Source organism: Lolium rigidum, chromosome 3, assembly GCF_022539505.1.
Source record: "Lolium rigidum isolate FL_2022 chromosome 3, APGP_CSIRO_Lrig_0.1, whole genome shotgun sequence".
NCBI lineage: Eukaryota > Viridiplantae > Streptophyta > Magnoliopsida > Poales > Poaceae > Lolium > Lolium rigidum.
In genome coordinates, this window is record NC_061510.1 from 402,811,377 (window position 1) to 402,826,671 (window position 15,295).

Here is a 15,295-nt window from a genome sequence, read left to right on the forward strand (position 1 = left end):
GCGCGTCTTGCCGTGCCGTTCTTGCTATCATAATTTATACTCTCAAATTTCAAGACCTTCTAATTTTCATACCGTAGTTTAATTACTTCCTGATTTCAAGACCTGTGAATTTGGCTGATACAGCTACCTCTGCTATTCAGCGATCATGCCCTGCTAAAGCGATCATGCCCTGCTATAAGGCATGACAAAAGATAAGTAACACTTCACGACTTTTCTGAAATTATATGGAAAAGAAATTGTGACTTATCAATACGTACAGAGATTCCATCAAAATAAAAACTCAAGGTAATAGTAGAAACAACCAAGGATCTTGAGACAACTTCATTTATAGAACGGCCATGACGAAAAACACCACTCGCGATTGTAAACTTCAAATGATTGTTCGGTTGTTTCTTCTAGCGAGTCTACATAAATAAATACTAATCAGTAACATTGTTTTAGAGTTTCTGAGCTAATATTGATTCCTTGCAGTACATACATGAACTAAACTACCCGTTGTTATTTGAAAACAGTCAGATGCAGAACCCGAATAGCATTACAGACGAACATGAAAAGATGGACAAAAAGCATATGTCACAAAAGTGAAATCGCAAAAGGCTTAGATGGTTGGCAGCAATGAGGAGTCCGACCGGAAAAAAAAATACTTGGAGGTGCGGCCAGTGACACATATTCTATTTTGTAATAGACAGTAAGAAATAACCTGATGACGGAATCAGCAGGGAGCTTACCTTCCAACTATATTCAGGTTCTTTTGACTGAAAGCATGGATCTATTTTCAGTGGTAATAAGTGGATTCAATGAAACTGTTAAGCTTGTAAGATTTAGTTTAGAACACTTCGACCGAGTTTTAATTTTGTATAATACAAACCTAGTCAAGCCATGAGGGTTTTTCAGGACATTCTTCATACTTAATCAGTACGCAAGATCATCAAGATGCATTAGTGCCAAATAATGCACCTAATCCAAGTTTATAAATTAGAGGGTTGCGTTTGACTATTAAATAAACAAGAGTATTAGTGCAGGCAAACATACTTACCTCTTGTATTGAGATGTCAAATAGCCTACTGCAAAGCACATAAAAAGAGGGATAACAAGCATCACAATAAATGGGGCATTTTTCTTTAAAGCTTATCCAGCTAGGCAATCAGCTTGTTGGTTTTGTTCTCTACTAATGTACTTCAAGGTAACTACGATGATGTAACCTTTTATGAGCAAAAACATTGCAGGTTTGATCTGCCACTCAATTGACAGAATCATCATATCTTCAGAGTTGATACCTTGTACAACAGAAATATTATCAGAGAGAATCATAGAAAGTCTTGATCTGGGTTGCATCAAGACTTGATTGCTAAGAAAACTCCTTGTGGTTCAACATCGGTTGGAGACAGCGTATGATAAGTGATTGCCTGAATACTAATTAACATGGAAGGAGTTCGCGAGGCTGCTGCGATGAATGGAATGATGAACATGAAATATTTAAGTCTGCAATTTTCTCTTGGATAAATGCTTTCAGGTTAATTAGAAAAAGCATCCAACAAAGTGGGAACCAAATCAAACTAATGTCTTCATAAATGACAGATTCTCGGTGTTCATATAGCTTTTAGCTTTTCAGTGGTTCTAAATCCTCGATTAAGTGTGTGCTCTTATCTAGTTTATACTGAACCACAAGAAACTAATGTCTTCATAAATGACAGATTTGAGCACGACTTCCTTTGCTAATCTTCGATTAATCATGTATTAATAATGCTACGGTCCTTGCATTGGGGCACCTATTATGGTGTTCCATATAAGGTTACTAATATTAAAGACTTGTTAATTCCTAAAGCCACATTTAGATTTAGTTCTCGTCACTTCATTTCAGAACCTATCATTTGCCCCACAATCTACTCAAATAATTACCCATTCCTCATCTAACTGTAAACGCAGACCTTATAACTTCCTTCCCTACAAACTGTGGTGGCAACCAAAAGATTTGGCCAGATTCAGTGTCAAACATGTAGCATAATCTAGTTGACAGCAAATGATATTTTTCAGGAGAAACTGAATGAGTACTCACTTACAAATACGGGTGTCGGAGCTATGCACAGGATAGCGCACGGAGTGATGCCGGGATACCACAGAGCGAAGAGATCTTTCTGGTGGCAACATCAAAAGCTGACCATAATTGATCAAATTGGAGCTTGAACTGGTATTTGTTTATTTCATCCTCTTCGAATGGCATACCTACAAGTGCAAGTAAAGATTTGTTTCCTTTGAAACTGTGATATCAATACATTTCTATTGCTGAATATACCATACCACATGAGTCATTTTATTTCTGAAATTTAGCATGCCATTGTTCTAATACTTAGATAAGGATACTTCGGTATTGCTGAATATAACATACCAGATCAGTCATTTTTATTGCCGAAGTATTATGCAAATAAGATATCGTTTTTGAGATGCGAAAATCAGGTTACTTAGATATATGCCAACTATATCTGAATTAGGATGTAATAAAACCTAAAGCTTTTGCACATGAATCACAAAACTTAAATCGTTCAGTTCCCTACAAGATCTTACACAGAATAAAATGCTGACAATCATACACATGCCACCAAAATGACATTAGACGAAGCTTAGTTTTGTAGTGTGCAAATAATTCATTGGACAATAGAATGTATGAACTTTTATTGTCCAAGGTTACAATGTGGGCGGCTGCAGCAGGTAACACCATGAATAAGAAGCCTTGGAGAGGCTCCCGACCTGATCTGGAAGAACCTACTGCCAAATCGATCCAGGTTGAGAGCACGGCGCTGCAGTCCCAACTCCAGAAGATGTTGAAATCGAACAAATACAAGCACATAACCGAGGAAATCCACCGATAACAGCAGACATCAGCAGCAGCACTAACACCCGACAACGAACAGCAAAATACAGTAGATCACGCCCATCAACCAAAGGAATCCAAACAAATCACATCCAGTAGAGGAAGCAGAGCAAAAAAAACACCCGCGGTGGCGCAACCCTGAAGAACACAGCGAATCCACGGTTCCACACGCAGCCGCAAATCCTTCCCCAAATCTTTTCCTAAACCTCCCAAACCCCCACAGGAAAAAAATCGTCAACCACGTGCACACGCGTCCCCGCCTTACCAAATACACAAAAGAACACCAATACTGAAATAGGTGAGACAAAGAGGGAGGAGAAAAGAGCAGAGAGAGGGGGACATGGAGAGGGGAAGACCCACGGGGCGGTAGGGCATGGTAGAGGAAGGGAGGCACTCTATCTGCACGGGACGCCAGAGGCAGAGGCTGAGGTCGACCGCGGGCTGAAGGGCCGAGGCACGAGGTCGCAGGAGAAGAAAAGAGAGGTGCGGGAGGGTGACTAAGAGGATTAGCTGCGCCGCCGGCCGCTGCCGGCCGCCGTGAGGTCGCTGCTTGGTCTCCGGCTTCACTGTCCAAATCCTCGTCAACAGGATCATTATCACCTGCGGGTGATGTATTTGGAGAAGAGGAGGGAGAGAAAATTAAGCTCACATGCGCAGCAGGATTTGGAAGTTAGGACGGAGGCGAGGAGAACCGAAAACGAATCTACTCCGTATAGTTGGTCGGTTGCGAACCGACGAACTGAAGAACCGCCATCGAGAAGGCAGAAGAGTCTCATAAAGGCACAGACAGGTAGGCCTAGGCCCAGCGATAGCGACCTGTGGATTCACCAGAAACGCTGGCAATCCTGGGAGCTTAGAGCTCTTGTAAGATGACATGACGAGCGATAAAACTAGCCTAGTTTCACTCGGCCGAGCTCGCTTGCACCAAGGGTTGCACTTTAGGATGGTTCTTCGCTATGAGTGAAAACTTCTAGACATTTTCATTTCTCTAGTATAAACTATTACCTCTTAGACTATTAGAAGACTTTGTACGGTTAGCATGGATTTTCTTCTCTTAAAGCATTGCAATTGTGCTGTTTTTCTGTCAAGTCATTTGTCGAAGTTTACATGAGTGATGATGATTATATTTCTAACGAGTTTGTCCAGGTGAAAAAGGGCAAATGATGTTACTTATTCCACTAGTAATCAGAAACACCCAAATTGTTAGCTTGATTAATGGTGTATAGATATATCTAAATTTAAATAAACTTGCGTTATCTTTTTTATGGATAGAGGTAGTACATCAGAAGAGCACGATTTTCTCCTAAGTTTTCTTGGAATAACAAGACAAAGCAAATATTGAAAGTTTGTCCCTTCCTTTCTCTCCTTGCGTATCTTTTTTTTTGGTTTAAAACTGAGAGCTTTATTCAGCTATAACAATTCCAGCGCCATCAACCTGAAGGCTAACAACTAGGAAGTCTGGGGTTACATCGATCCAACTGTTCGTCACCGTCAAAGTGCTAGCAAACTTAGCACAAAGATGGGCAGAATGGTTGGTTGACCTAGAGACATGCTGAATTACAAAAAAAGAAGTAAAACTAGTAGATAGCTCTCCGAGTTCCAACAAGATCGGTGCCACGACTGAACGAGAGCCACAACGAGTGTTCTAAAGGTTCACAACCTGTCTCCATTACCACCCTCTGGTATCCGCATAAACGAGCAAAAAGAACACCATCTCGAAGCGCTAGGGCTTCAATGACAAGAGAATCAGTAACCCAGGATAGAGTTTACTCCAAGCTCCCAAGGAAAGTTGTGTGTGTCCTTGCCACACCACCTGCACCTCCTTGGCGAGCTTCCAAAGACAGACCTCCATCAGTATTAATAACCTACCTCCTTGCGTGTCAAATAATGCATTGCTTATAACCTATCTCTGAAATCAATCTCAATGTATACATATGTATTCGGATCAAATCGGATCGGATTCAACCATAGGAGAAGTGAGACAAATGCAATAAAGGCCGTATGCGTTTATTCAACACAAAGATCAGGGATCACACCTCTCCATTTTGAAAAAAAGAAGTGAGACAATAAGTGGAGGTTCCATTCATTCATCTCTTGGTGGCCTCACTTTGTAGTTCGTCGTGCCGCCCGTCCAGAATATCTCTCTGCAATTCATTCAGAATTATTCAGAGTGAAAATACGGCTATGAAAGTATAAAGAAAAGATACCACAACGACTCTGGTACTACCTTCGCAGTGTTTGGGCTCCATGCCCGGGGCTGACATGTGGCCTCCTTCTATTCGATGGTCACTGATATCATCACCAGAACTAAACCACCAAATTTTGAAAACTATCAATGGCATATAACCACCTCTTTATGCATCATCATTATAGGTAGATATAGTTGTGCCGCCAAATGATGACCGACTCAAAATCACATGATTTACATCAAAATTTCCATGGGCAACGAATAACCATTTGAATTAATTACACGTATATTGGCCAGCTCAACTTTACTACACCTCTGGCCTCCCTATCGATCTTGTACAATTGTTCAATCTTCTGAACCTCGTGAAGTATAAGCATGAACCTCGTCGTGTACTTGTACTTTTAAGTCATGTCGGCGATGCCCCTGATCACGTACAGCGAAGTACACGTATATTCATAATGAAACCCAAAGTATACCAAAATACAGTTATGCTGAAATTGAAGTACACATGTAGTGAAACTCCAAGTACACCAAGTACAATTATATTAAAAGAGAAAGTACACCAAGTATACCCATAGTGAAACCCGGAATACATCGAATTACAGTTGTGCTGAAACCCCAAGTACAACATGCGCTAGGAATTTGACGTACACTTATGTTGAAACCCAAGTACACCCAAAGTGTAACAGTGAAAATTTTGGAAGAACACCAAAAAGTATAACGTGCGCTAGGAATCTGACGTCGAACTACCCATGACAAAGACGGGTAACCTTGCTAGAGATGTCCTAAGAAGTTGAGTAGAAGTGAGAAGCCGCAAAGTGGGAGATAGAATGCTTTGTCATGTACTTGGCCCAGTCCATTAGTCGAGTCACTAGTAGTAAGATGCAGGAGCCCAAGTGAAAGCCGCACCAACCCAACCAAAAGCCCACATCTCCACTTCCGCATCTCCCATTCGATTCCGACACCACCGCACCGCATCTCGTCGGTCTTCCCCATCGCCGGCTGAGCGATGGAGCAGCCCCGCCCTTCGCCGCCGCCGACCCTCTCCGCGCAGGAGTGGGAGCACCTCCTCGACGACTTCTCCTCCCCGCCGCCCCGCCGCCACCACTGGCTCCACCTCCCGCTCCTCGACCTCGCTCTCGCCTCCCTGCCCCGCCGCGACCTCCCCTCCCACCTCAAGCCCCTCCTCCTCTCCCTCATCGACGACCACCTCCTCCCGCCCCCCACCTCCGCCCTCCCTCTCCTCCTCTCCTCCCTCCTCTCCTTCCCCCCCGACCACCCGCTCCACGACCACCTCCTCCTCACCGTCGCCTCCGCCTTCGCCTCCGCCCTCTCCGCGCCCCTCGCGTCCCCGGACCAGGACGCCCCGCCGCTGGCCGGCCTCGTCGACGCGCTCCTCGCCGCCGCCAACCGCCCCAACCACGCCACCGACCGCGCCGCGCGCGCCCTCGCCTGCGACGCGCTGCGGGCCCTCGACCACGCCCTGCCGGGCCTCCTCGCCGACGTGCTCGGCCACGCCTACGCGCTCGCCTCCGCCGAGCGCTCCCCCGCCGCGCAGTCCTACATCCTCCTGCTCGCCTCCGCCGCCCGCGCCGTGGTCCGCCTCGGCAGGCTCGGATCCCCCGCCTCCATCCTCGCCGTCTCCGGCCCGCCCACCCCCTTCTCCGTGCCCGCTCACCTCCTCTCGCCCTCGCCACCAGCCCCCACAACCGCCCGCCCGTCCGACCAGAACGTGAGGGAGATACGGAAGGTGTTGGCCCTGATCATGGAGCGGCCGCAGGTGCTGACCCCCGCCGCGGCCATGGAGGTCGCAGCGGTCGTCGCGGAAGTCTCATCAGCAGTGCTCAAGTGGGCGCCAGCCATCGCGGCGCAGGTCAAGGTGCAGTTTGGCGGGATGGTGCACTCGTCCAGCCCGCTGCTGCTGCACTCGCTGCTCATGCTCTTCGTGCACTTTCCCGGAGCGTTCGGGCCCGATGATGAGCGCAAGATGGCGCGCCGCCTTGCGCTGGCCGCCTGCGAGGCGCACCGGCCGCTCCTGGTGCGGTTGCTCGCTCTGCATTGGCTGCTTGGTTCCGAGAGGTTCAGAGTTTCGGTGCCTGGACTCACCCGATGGTTCTACCCTGGAATGTTCGACCCCCTCGCTCTCAAGGCCAAGAAGCTGGATTGCCTTGGGTTTGCTGCTGCTAGCGTTCACACTGATAAGGTTGGAGGAGGCCAGCAGACAACTGAGCTCATCGATGATGGCCTAGTCAGCGTTTCGGCCTTCAGGTGGCTCCCGCCATGGAGTACTGAGACGGGTGTTGCATTCAGAGCGCTGCACATGGTTTTGGTTGGCGCTGCCCCTCACAGCGCCAATCACACAGGTGGCTCCGGAGCTGGTGAGCTCCTGAATTCTACTACCTTCCACCATTTTCAGGTAGAATTTATCGAGAAAGTCAATGATAGGCACACACATCAACTTGCAAGGACCCTCATTCCATCCCACAGAAGTAAAACTTAGTGATTCCTAAGTTTTTGTGTCTTTCTTTTTGCAGGCTATGTTGGTTGATATGGCATCAGAGCATCGGAGTTTAGTCCCAGTGATCGCTGATTTCATCAACCGCCTGCTAGCATGCACCACACATCGGTGGCTGGGGGAACAGTTGCTTCGAACCATTGATGAGTCCCTGCTTCCGAGGCTTCAACCGGGCTACCAGCTTGCGTCTTACTACCCTCTATTCGAGAAAATTGCACAGAATGAGGCAGTCCCTCAGCTCCGCCTAATCGAATTGCTCACCAAGCAGATGGTTTCTCTTGCCAAGACGCATGACCCGGACACAGAACTCAAGTCCTGGTCTCAGGGCAGCAAGGTTGTGGGTATTTGTCGTATCATGCTGAAGCACCATCACAGCTCCCATATATTCCTTCCCCTCTCCCACCTACTTGTGCGCACCATCGAGTCATTCCCAGACCTAGAGATCAGGGACCACGCAAGGTATCTTCGTCTTCTTATTAATCACGCAAATAGAATTCTGACATTACTTGGTTTGTGTTATCTGTTTCTTTATTGCATTCTTACCTCTTTAAATGATTCACGTAGGATATGTTTGCGGATGTTATCTTGCATTCCTGGCAAAAAACTGAGGAATCTCATGGAAATTGGAGAGCAGCCCACACCCTCGCATCCGGGTTCCATGTTTGATGTCCCATCACCACATCCTTCTCAAGATCCTAATAGCATGCCTAGTTTGGCATCATACATTCATCTTGAAAGAGTTGTGCCGTTGGTTGTGAAGCAGTCATGGGCCCTCACATTGCCTAATTTCAGTGTCCAGAGCAGAGCATCTGGCCACATTCTAAGTATACAGGATGTGACTGCCACTCCCCCGGAGCAAGAAAAGCCACCACAACCTACCATCGAGAGAATTGGCTATACACAGGAAGCACTACGCGTGATGGATTCAAGGGGGGCTGAAACTTTGGAAATCCTTAGAAGGCACTTTTCATGCATTCCTGACTACCTGCACTCATCTGGTTTCAAGATCAAAATACATTGCACGTTTAGATTTGATTCTGAGCCATTTAACACTGCTTGGGGATCTGATTCAGCTGTTTCACGTCCTGAAGGGGAAGATGAGTTGCCTGCCCTTTATGCAGTGACAATTACCTTCTCATCCAGTGCACAGTTTGGGAAGGTTCCCTCATGTCATGTGCCTTTCCTTTTGGGTGAGCCTCCAAGTTCCGGTGTGGACATTGTCCCTGTAGATAACTGCCACCAGGAAGAATCAAGTTACCGTGCATCGGTGGTGATAGAACTGGAGCCTCGAGAGCCGTCACCTGGTCTTATTGATGTTGACATCGCAGCAAATACAGAGAACTGCCAAGTTGTATCTGGTTCTCTTCTGCCGATTACAGTTGGCATCGAGGACATGTTTTTGAAGGCTAGCTTACCTCCCGATACTCCGGAAGATGGTATAGCTGAATATTACCAGGACCTGTTTCATGCTCTATGGGAGGCCTGTAACAGTTCCTCTAACACAGGCCGTGAGACCTTCCCTTTGAGTGGAGGGAAAGGGTTAGCTGCAATTAGTGGAACCCGCTCTGTTAAGCTTCTTGAGGTGACTCCAAAGGTTTTGATTGGAGCTGTTGAGAGATACCTTGCTCCTTTTGTTGTCAGTGTCGCTGGGAATTCACTCATCACCATTCTAAGGGGTAATGGAGTCATTAAAAATGTTGTATGGGAAGAAAGTGACTCAAATGGTACTGTTGGTGCTGATGCATTGGTCCCATACTCCATGGAGAACAATCTCCAGCTTCAGCACATTGATGATGACGAAATCGGGATTGGTCTGGCAAGGTATGCTCATATAAGCAAGAGAGATATGGGTGTCGTGCGTGTTCTGATATTCCTGCCACCTAGGTATCACCTCCTCTTCTTAATGGAAGTAGGCTACTCCTCCACACTGGTCAGGATAAGAACAGACCATTGGCCATGCTTGGCATATGTTGATGAATATTTGGAAGCATTGCTTTAACAGGGAAGGTCTTGGCCAAGAGTTTTCAGTTTTGTACCTTATGTAAGATTAAAGAGCATACTAGTGCGAGATAGTGTGTTTCTTTTCATTTTTGGGGGGTTTCTTTTTCTGTATTGTACCATGAGCGTTGGAGCATCATTCTTTTTGCGGGTTCAGAAGTGTAATTTCCAGGGGAGAGGGCAGTTTTGTTCATTGATCATCATCAAGAATATGCAATTGTTTATACCCTTTTATTAAGTTCCCATTATATGCTATTTCCACCAGCTATGTAAATCTGAGGTTTTCTTTCATGTCGATTTGTGAAAAGACAAAAGAGCAACTTGTGGTAATCAATGTTCATTTGCAACAAATTTGTGAGCATGCAGTCTTGACTCTTGAGCATCCAAGCCTTATACATTGTCAACGGATTGATTTACTAGGTAGTTCAGTAAACAAGATACGGCTTCATATCAGCATGCTCCAGCCTTATACATTGTTTATTTCCTACAAACCGAACCTTTTACATTGTATTTAAGTACATGGTGTTTGAACTTTGTACAAAATGATAAGAACACTAGTATCGATATTATACTGGAATTGCATATCCCCCTGTCCTTTAATTCTGGTGTTTGACCTTCTGAAGTCTAAGATCATAAGATGCTTCTAGCTTCTGTAGTTAGCTAGGAGAGAGTAGATAGCTGAATTCTTGGCCTGTATATCTTTATATTTAATGGACTGGGTAAGGGTATAAAAACCACGTGGATTCTTTCTCAGTAACTTCCTCATGCTGTCCAGTTGCACATCTAGTGCAAGTTTGTGCTGCAGACAGATCAATCAGAGTTTAAGTTTAAGGTACAGCTGAACATTTTCTACCTGTCCTCTCCAGATTTTCTTGAACTTCTAAAGCTGTTTTTGTTTGTTGAAAAATGTACTAAGCTGTTATGTTGTTCTATGGAAATCAGGACTGCTGGATACTAATGTCATTGTGGAAATAGTTAATGGTCTAGCAGCAATTATTTCGCACCATGCTTATCTTCTTCAATACTCCCTCCGTATCATATTACTCTGCATACAAGGTTTGGTCAAACTCTAGCTTTGTAATCTTTGATCAATTATCCAAGATAAAATATCAATATATACATAATCAAATGTAAATGATGTGACAGTACATTGCATTATGGTACTAATGATATTATTTTTATTTTCTAAATACCTACATAAAATTAGTCAAATTTGGTAAAGTTTGACTTTGACCAACCCTTATATGTGGAGTAGTATGAAACAGAGGGAGTACTTGTAAGGTTCACTAATAAAAAAATATATTTCGAATTTGTTGGCAATGTATTTGTAGAAAAAATATCCTTAGATCAGGTGGACAGATCAGTTTGATTATGAACTACGGCAAGCAGTTGCTAAATATCAGTATGATCAGGCGGCCTAGACTGCTTGCCATTAAATGACGTAGAGCAGAGTGCTCTATTGTTTGGTCATCTTGTCAATCCACCAGATGTATGATGCCCTTCATATTCTGCATCACTGCAACATACTTGGATGCTTAGTTTCTTCTTCCGTTGATAAGCATGTGTAGAGCTTCTGAGAACAGGCTTAGGGTTGTGCACTCTATCCTTGTCCTGCTGTTATATTTGAAGCTTGTGAGTGTGACCCTGTTTGACCAAGTTTTCTTCATCTGAACTTTGTGTAGCTGTTTTCTTGATTAATATTTTAAATGAAGTCAAGATTAAGTTTTCGCCACCATAATACTTCCTTGAACCCTGACTCTCTTAGTTGTTTGTTAAGATTGGACTAATATCTGCTGCAATGTGATTCTCAAGGTGTTTTGTCATCTAGATTTGCATTCTTTGATATTTAATATCTCTTTGCTAAGCTGTGCATGCAAACCCAAGAAGCTTCATTTTCTCAAGGTTTGTTGCTTTTTCTACAGCATGTTCATAAAACAGCAGTTGGTCCACTGTGGAATCTTGCTTTCTATTCTTGCAGTTCTCCTACATAGTTTAAGATGGTGCACCGTACAAACCCTAGCTTCTCTTGCTCGCACTTCACGTGCTACCTCCTCCCGCCCCGCTCCCTCTTCACCCTGACTAATGCTGCTACTCTGCCTCACTCCTGTCTCCACCCCGTGCTCCTCCTGCACCCTCCTTGCCTCCTCTTGTGCCCCTAGTCTCCCCTGCGTTTGTACTATAGTTTCCTAATTTTTGTTGTGCTAGTTTTTCCTTTAGTCGTTTAATGTGAGAAAAGCACCTGTACCATTCTTGTGCATTTTTTTTTATCATTTCTTCAAAAGCTATCAAACTTCTCAGTTGCCGATGATGCCATAACTGCCATATCTCTCACTATCATGGTGATTCCAATTTCAATTTGCATATTTGTGCTCCTAGCATGGTAAGCGCAGGGCACGTTGCCTGCTTGTGTTAATACTTGATGAAGTATATGCAAGTTTTCTACACAGTTTTCCTCAGGTTGGTTCAGGAGTTGGCCCGCTCTGAAAAAAATGTGTGCTTTGGATATAATTATGGTTAATTAGTAACATATTATAGCTTATTTGTTTGGAACTTGTCCAATCGATGTTAATAATCCTTATCCTGCATCAAGTAATTGTTGTACAGTACATAATGTTTGATTTTCTCAGGAGAGGAATTCTTCATAGCAACGTCTTTTCTTGATCAAACCATGAGACCCGCAGTAGTGACACGAGATAACACTAAAAGGTAAGTAACGAAGTCTAATTAATCTTTCTTCCCATAGAACTATCAATGATAACCAACTGGTTTGATGCATAGCAGTATTACATGTTCATATATGGCTCAAATTTGTAAGCACTTCAGTTTAGATATTTAAGCTCTGGGACATTATAGGATCATATTCCTTCACTATCCATTTTTCTATGTTCACACAGACATGCATTAATATTTGATTGTGTGGCTGTTTCTTGACTTCATATGCGTCAACCTGGGGTTGGTTTGTGACTTCATGTGCTTTTATTCCGTTGTGACAGTTTCTCACTGTTTGGGACAGATTGTTGCATTGCCTGACATTGACATATATGTATTCATTTCTTCGAGGCTTTAAGTCTGGTTAGCACAACATATAAAAAAACTCTTTATCATACATTGATGATCATATTTGACATCTCTTAATCACTCACAGGATACAGATGCTCATATCCATGAATTTTAAGCTAATTAAAGAGTTTCAGATTCTGCAGAGAAGGATTCAAGGGTTCTGTGTAAAAAGTTGCATGGCAGCATCAACAGGTAACTTGCAAAAAAAATCTGGTTAGACAGAATATTTATTCTTAGAGGTGATAAATTACCAGTGATGACATGGATTTTATCTAAATTTTATCATGACGCCCTTATGGCCTTTCTCCTCAGTGATTCTCTCACATCAAAGATTTATTTCCACTGCTTTTAGGATAACTTACTAAGCATTGCTGAAGGTAAATAACTATACCTGGCTTTCATATAATCGAGTACTTGCTCTATTTCCTGCCTGCACATTGGCTGAAACTTCTGTACTGGTGAGAAATGTAGGTTTTCTCCTCAAGTTCAGCGTAGCACGTGCGGTCCTAGCATGAGCAGTACAGCCTTGCATATATATTGCATAATAAGTTAATAACCACATGGTGAGAAATATTGCAATGGAGCCGATGCCAACCTGGTGAACATTGAATTTTTTTTTCTTCGATTCTACTTTCGTCTGTTGTAGCCGTGCCAGTTAGGGCTGGGCATTCGGTTAGACCAAACCGGTCGGTTCTTCGGGTTATTGACAAATTCGGTTTCTTGAAATTAAGGACCGATCGGTCTTCTAGAAAACAACTATCGGTCTCCCACAAATTCGTTTTGGTCTCGGTTTTAACTGAAGTGATCAATATCCTTCACGGCGGCAATTGAGGCATGGAATTTTTGTCTCTGATTGCTCTCTGTGCAGCTAGATGCGGATCAAAGATGGAAGCTGCAACCTTGCGCTCGCTATTGGAGGTTGGTGCCGCTGTCTCGCCTGCCGTGAAGAGAGAAAGAAAAGGATGCCGAAGGACACGAAGGAGTGAGAGGAAGGAGATGGTTTCTGGAGCCGGGATGGAGAGAGATATGGGGTGAAGATATGGTGTCTGATGGCATAATAGTTGGATGAATCCACTGTGATTTTCACAGTTTGAAACAGTAACTTTAAACGTGTCTGCCTCAAAACAAAGACGTTCATTTAGGTAGTTGACTGCAAAACAAGTTTGGTAAAATTATGCTCAAGATTATCATTTCTAAAAATCTTTGGAAAACTTGCTTGCTGCTTGTGGTTGCCGGTGATGGGAGTCTGGAGTTGAGGTGTGGTATGACTGACGCTGCCAGTATTGGTGTTTTGGACAGAGCACGATTACTCTAGAGAAAGGGAAAGCAGATGTTAGCTAGGTTCATGAGTGCACCTGGCAGTGAAAAAAAGAGCATAGTTATGCTTAACACGACAGCTCTTCTAACCTGAATGAACACAGTACACACAAAAGAGGCCACCAGTAACAGACATGTATTCTTTATGAAGAAAAGTAGGAAATCATGATTCGCTACATGCTTTGATGGAAACATTGATGTGCGCCAAATACTCGGCTGCTCTTATTGTAATTCGTGATTGTGAATAGAAAGATTTTCTCAACTTTCCAGTATTCGGTGGTGACCATCAAGAAGGTGCAGCAGCTTCGACAAATGGAGTTCCTTCTGTATCCGCTGGGCAGGTAAGCTATTGTAGTTAGTACTAGAGATGACCGGAGATTTCTTACAGTTTGTTCAGTCTCTTTAGCAAGAGCGGCATACTGAATGTTCTCTATGTTGGCCGTTTCTCAGGTTTCCTATCTCAGAAGAGGTTAGAACTTAGAACCCTGTTGAACTGTTTGTTGGTTTGTCAGCGATTGATGTACCGACAACGGTTTCTGAACACCAAGCCGGAGTGCTGGCAAGGAAGGTGCCGTGGGGACCATGTACCTGAGGGGGAGAGGTGGGAGCAGCTTCGAAGCAGTCTATTTTTGAGATACAATTAGTGTGAGCAGATGTGCTTTCGCCAAAAAACAACTCATGACAAATGGAACTTTGCGTTTATGTACAGAGTCCTGTGCTATATATCACAATGGAGCTATTATTTCTGCCGTGCCATGTCCTCTTTGATTGTTTGGAGGCCGACCTCCAGAAGGGTTTGCAACTTGCCCTTCAATGGTCACTTCTGCCGGCTCGTTTTGAGTGACAGCAGCGATGCTACCAGCGCTGCTTCACCTGACAGTTCTATTCATTTTCATCAGATTCATCAAATCCGGAAGCTTGTTGGAGAAAGGAATTTTGTGGGTAGGAATTTGTCTAGCTGTGAAAATATAACATTCAGTTTGACTGACATCTTGTTTGTGATTTTGATTTGTGAATTAAGTGATTGGTGTAAAGTGTAAACATCCCACTTGGATGCTGGTTGAATCATATGAGGATGATAGTTCGTGTTAGGGCATCTTTGGATTGCAGGAATTTAGAAACGTAGGAACAGAAAAAAACAAAGGATTGAGCTACCACATATGGTGAATTCATATAAGATTTGGAAACACATGAATATTTTGATGTGTCTTTGGATGGTGCACATGAATCAAACACAGGAATTTCATAGGATTGAGGAGAGAGTACAGAGAGATATAGTGTAAGTGTATTGGACTTCTGTGAGGTAAAATGAGGTTTGAGGTCATGTTGACATTCCTATGGAATAGGG

At 43.9% G+C, this 15,295-nt stretch overlaps 1 protein-coding gene across 1 annotated transcript; it reads left to right on the forward strand.

Moving 5' to 3' along the window:
• The first annotated feature begins 6,066 nt into the window (after positions 1–6,066).
• Positions 6,067–9,861, forward strand: LOC124697787. Its single transcript, XM_047230328.1, has 4 exons — positions 6,067–6,198; positions 6,418–7,473; positions 7,592–8,031; positions 8,137–9,861. The coding sequence occupies exons 1-4, from the start codon at positions 6,067–6,069 to the stop codon at positions 9,569–9,571; spliced, it is 3,063 nt and encodes a 1,020-aa protein (XP_047086284.1). The 3' UTR covers positions 9,572–9,861.
• Positions 9,862–15,295: the final 5,434 nt, after the last annotated feature.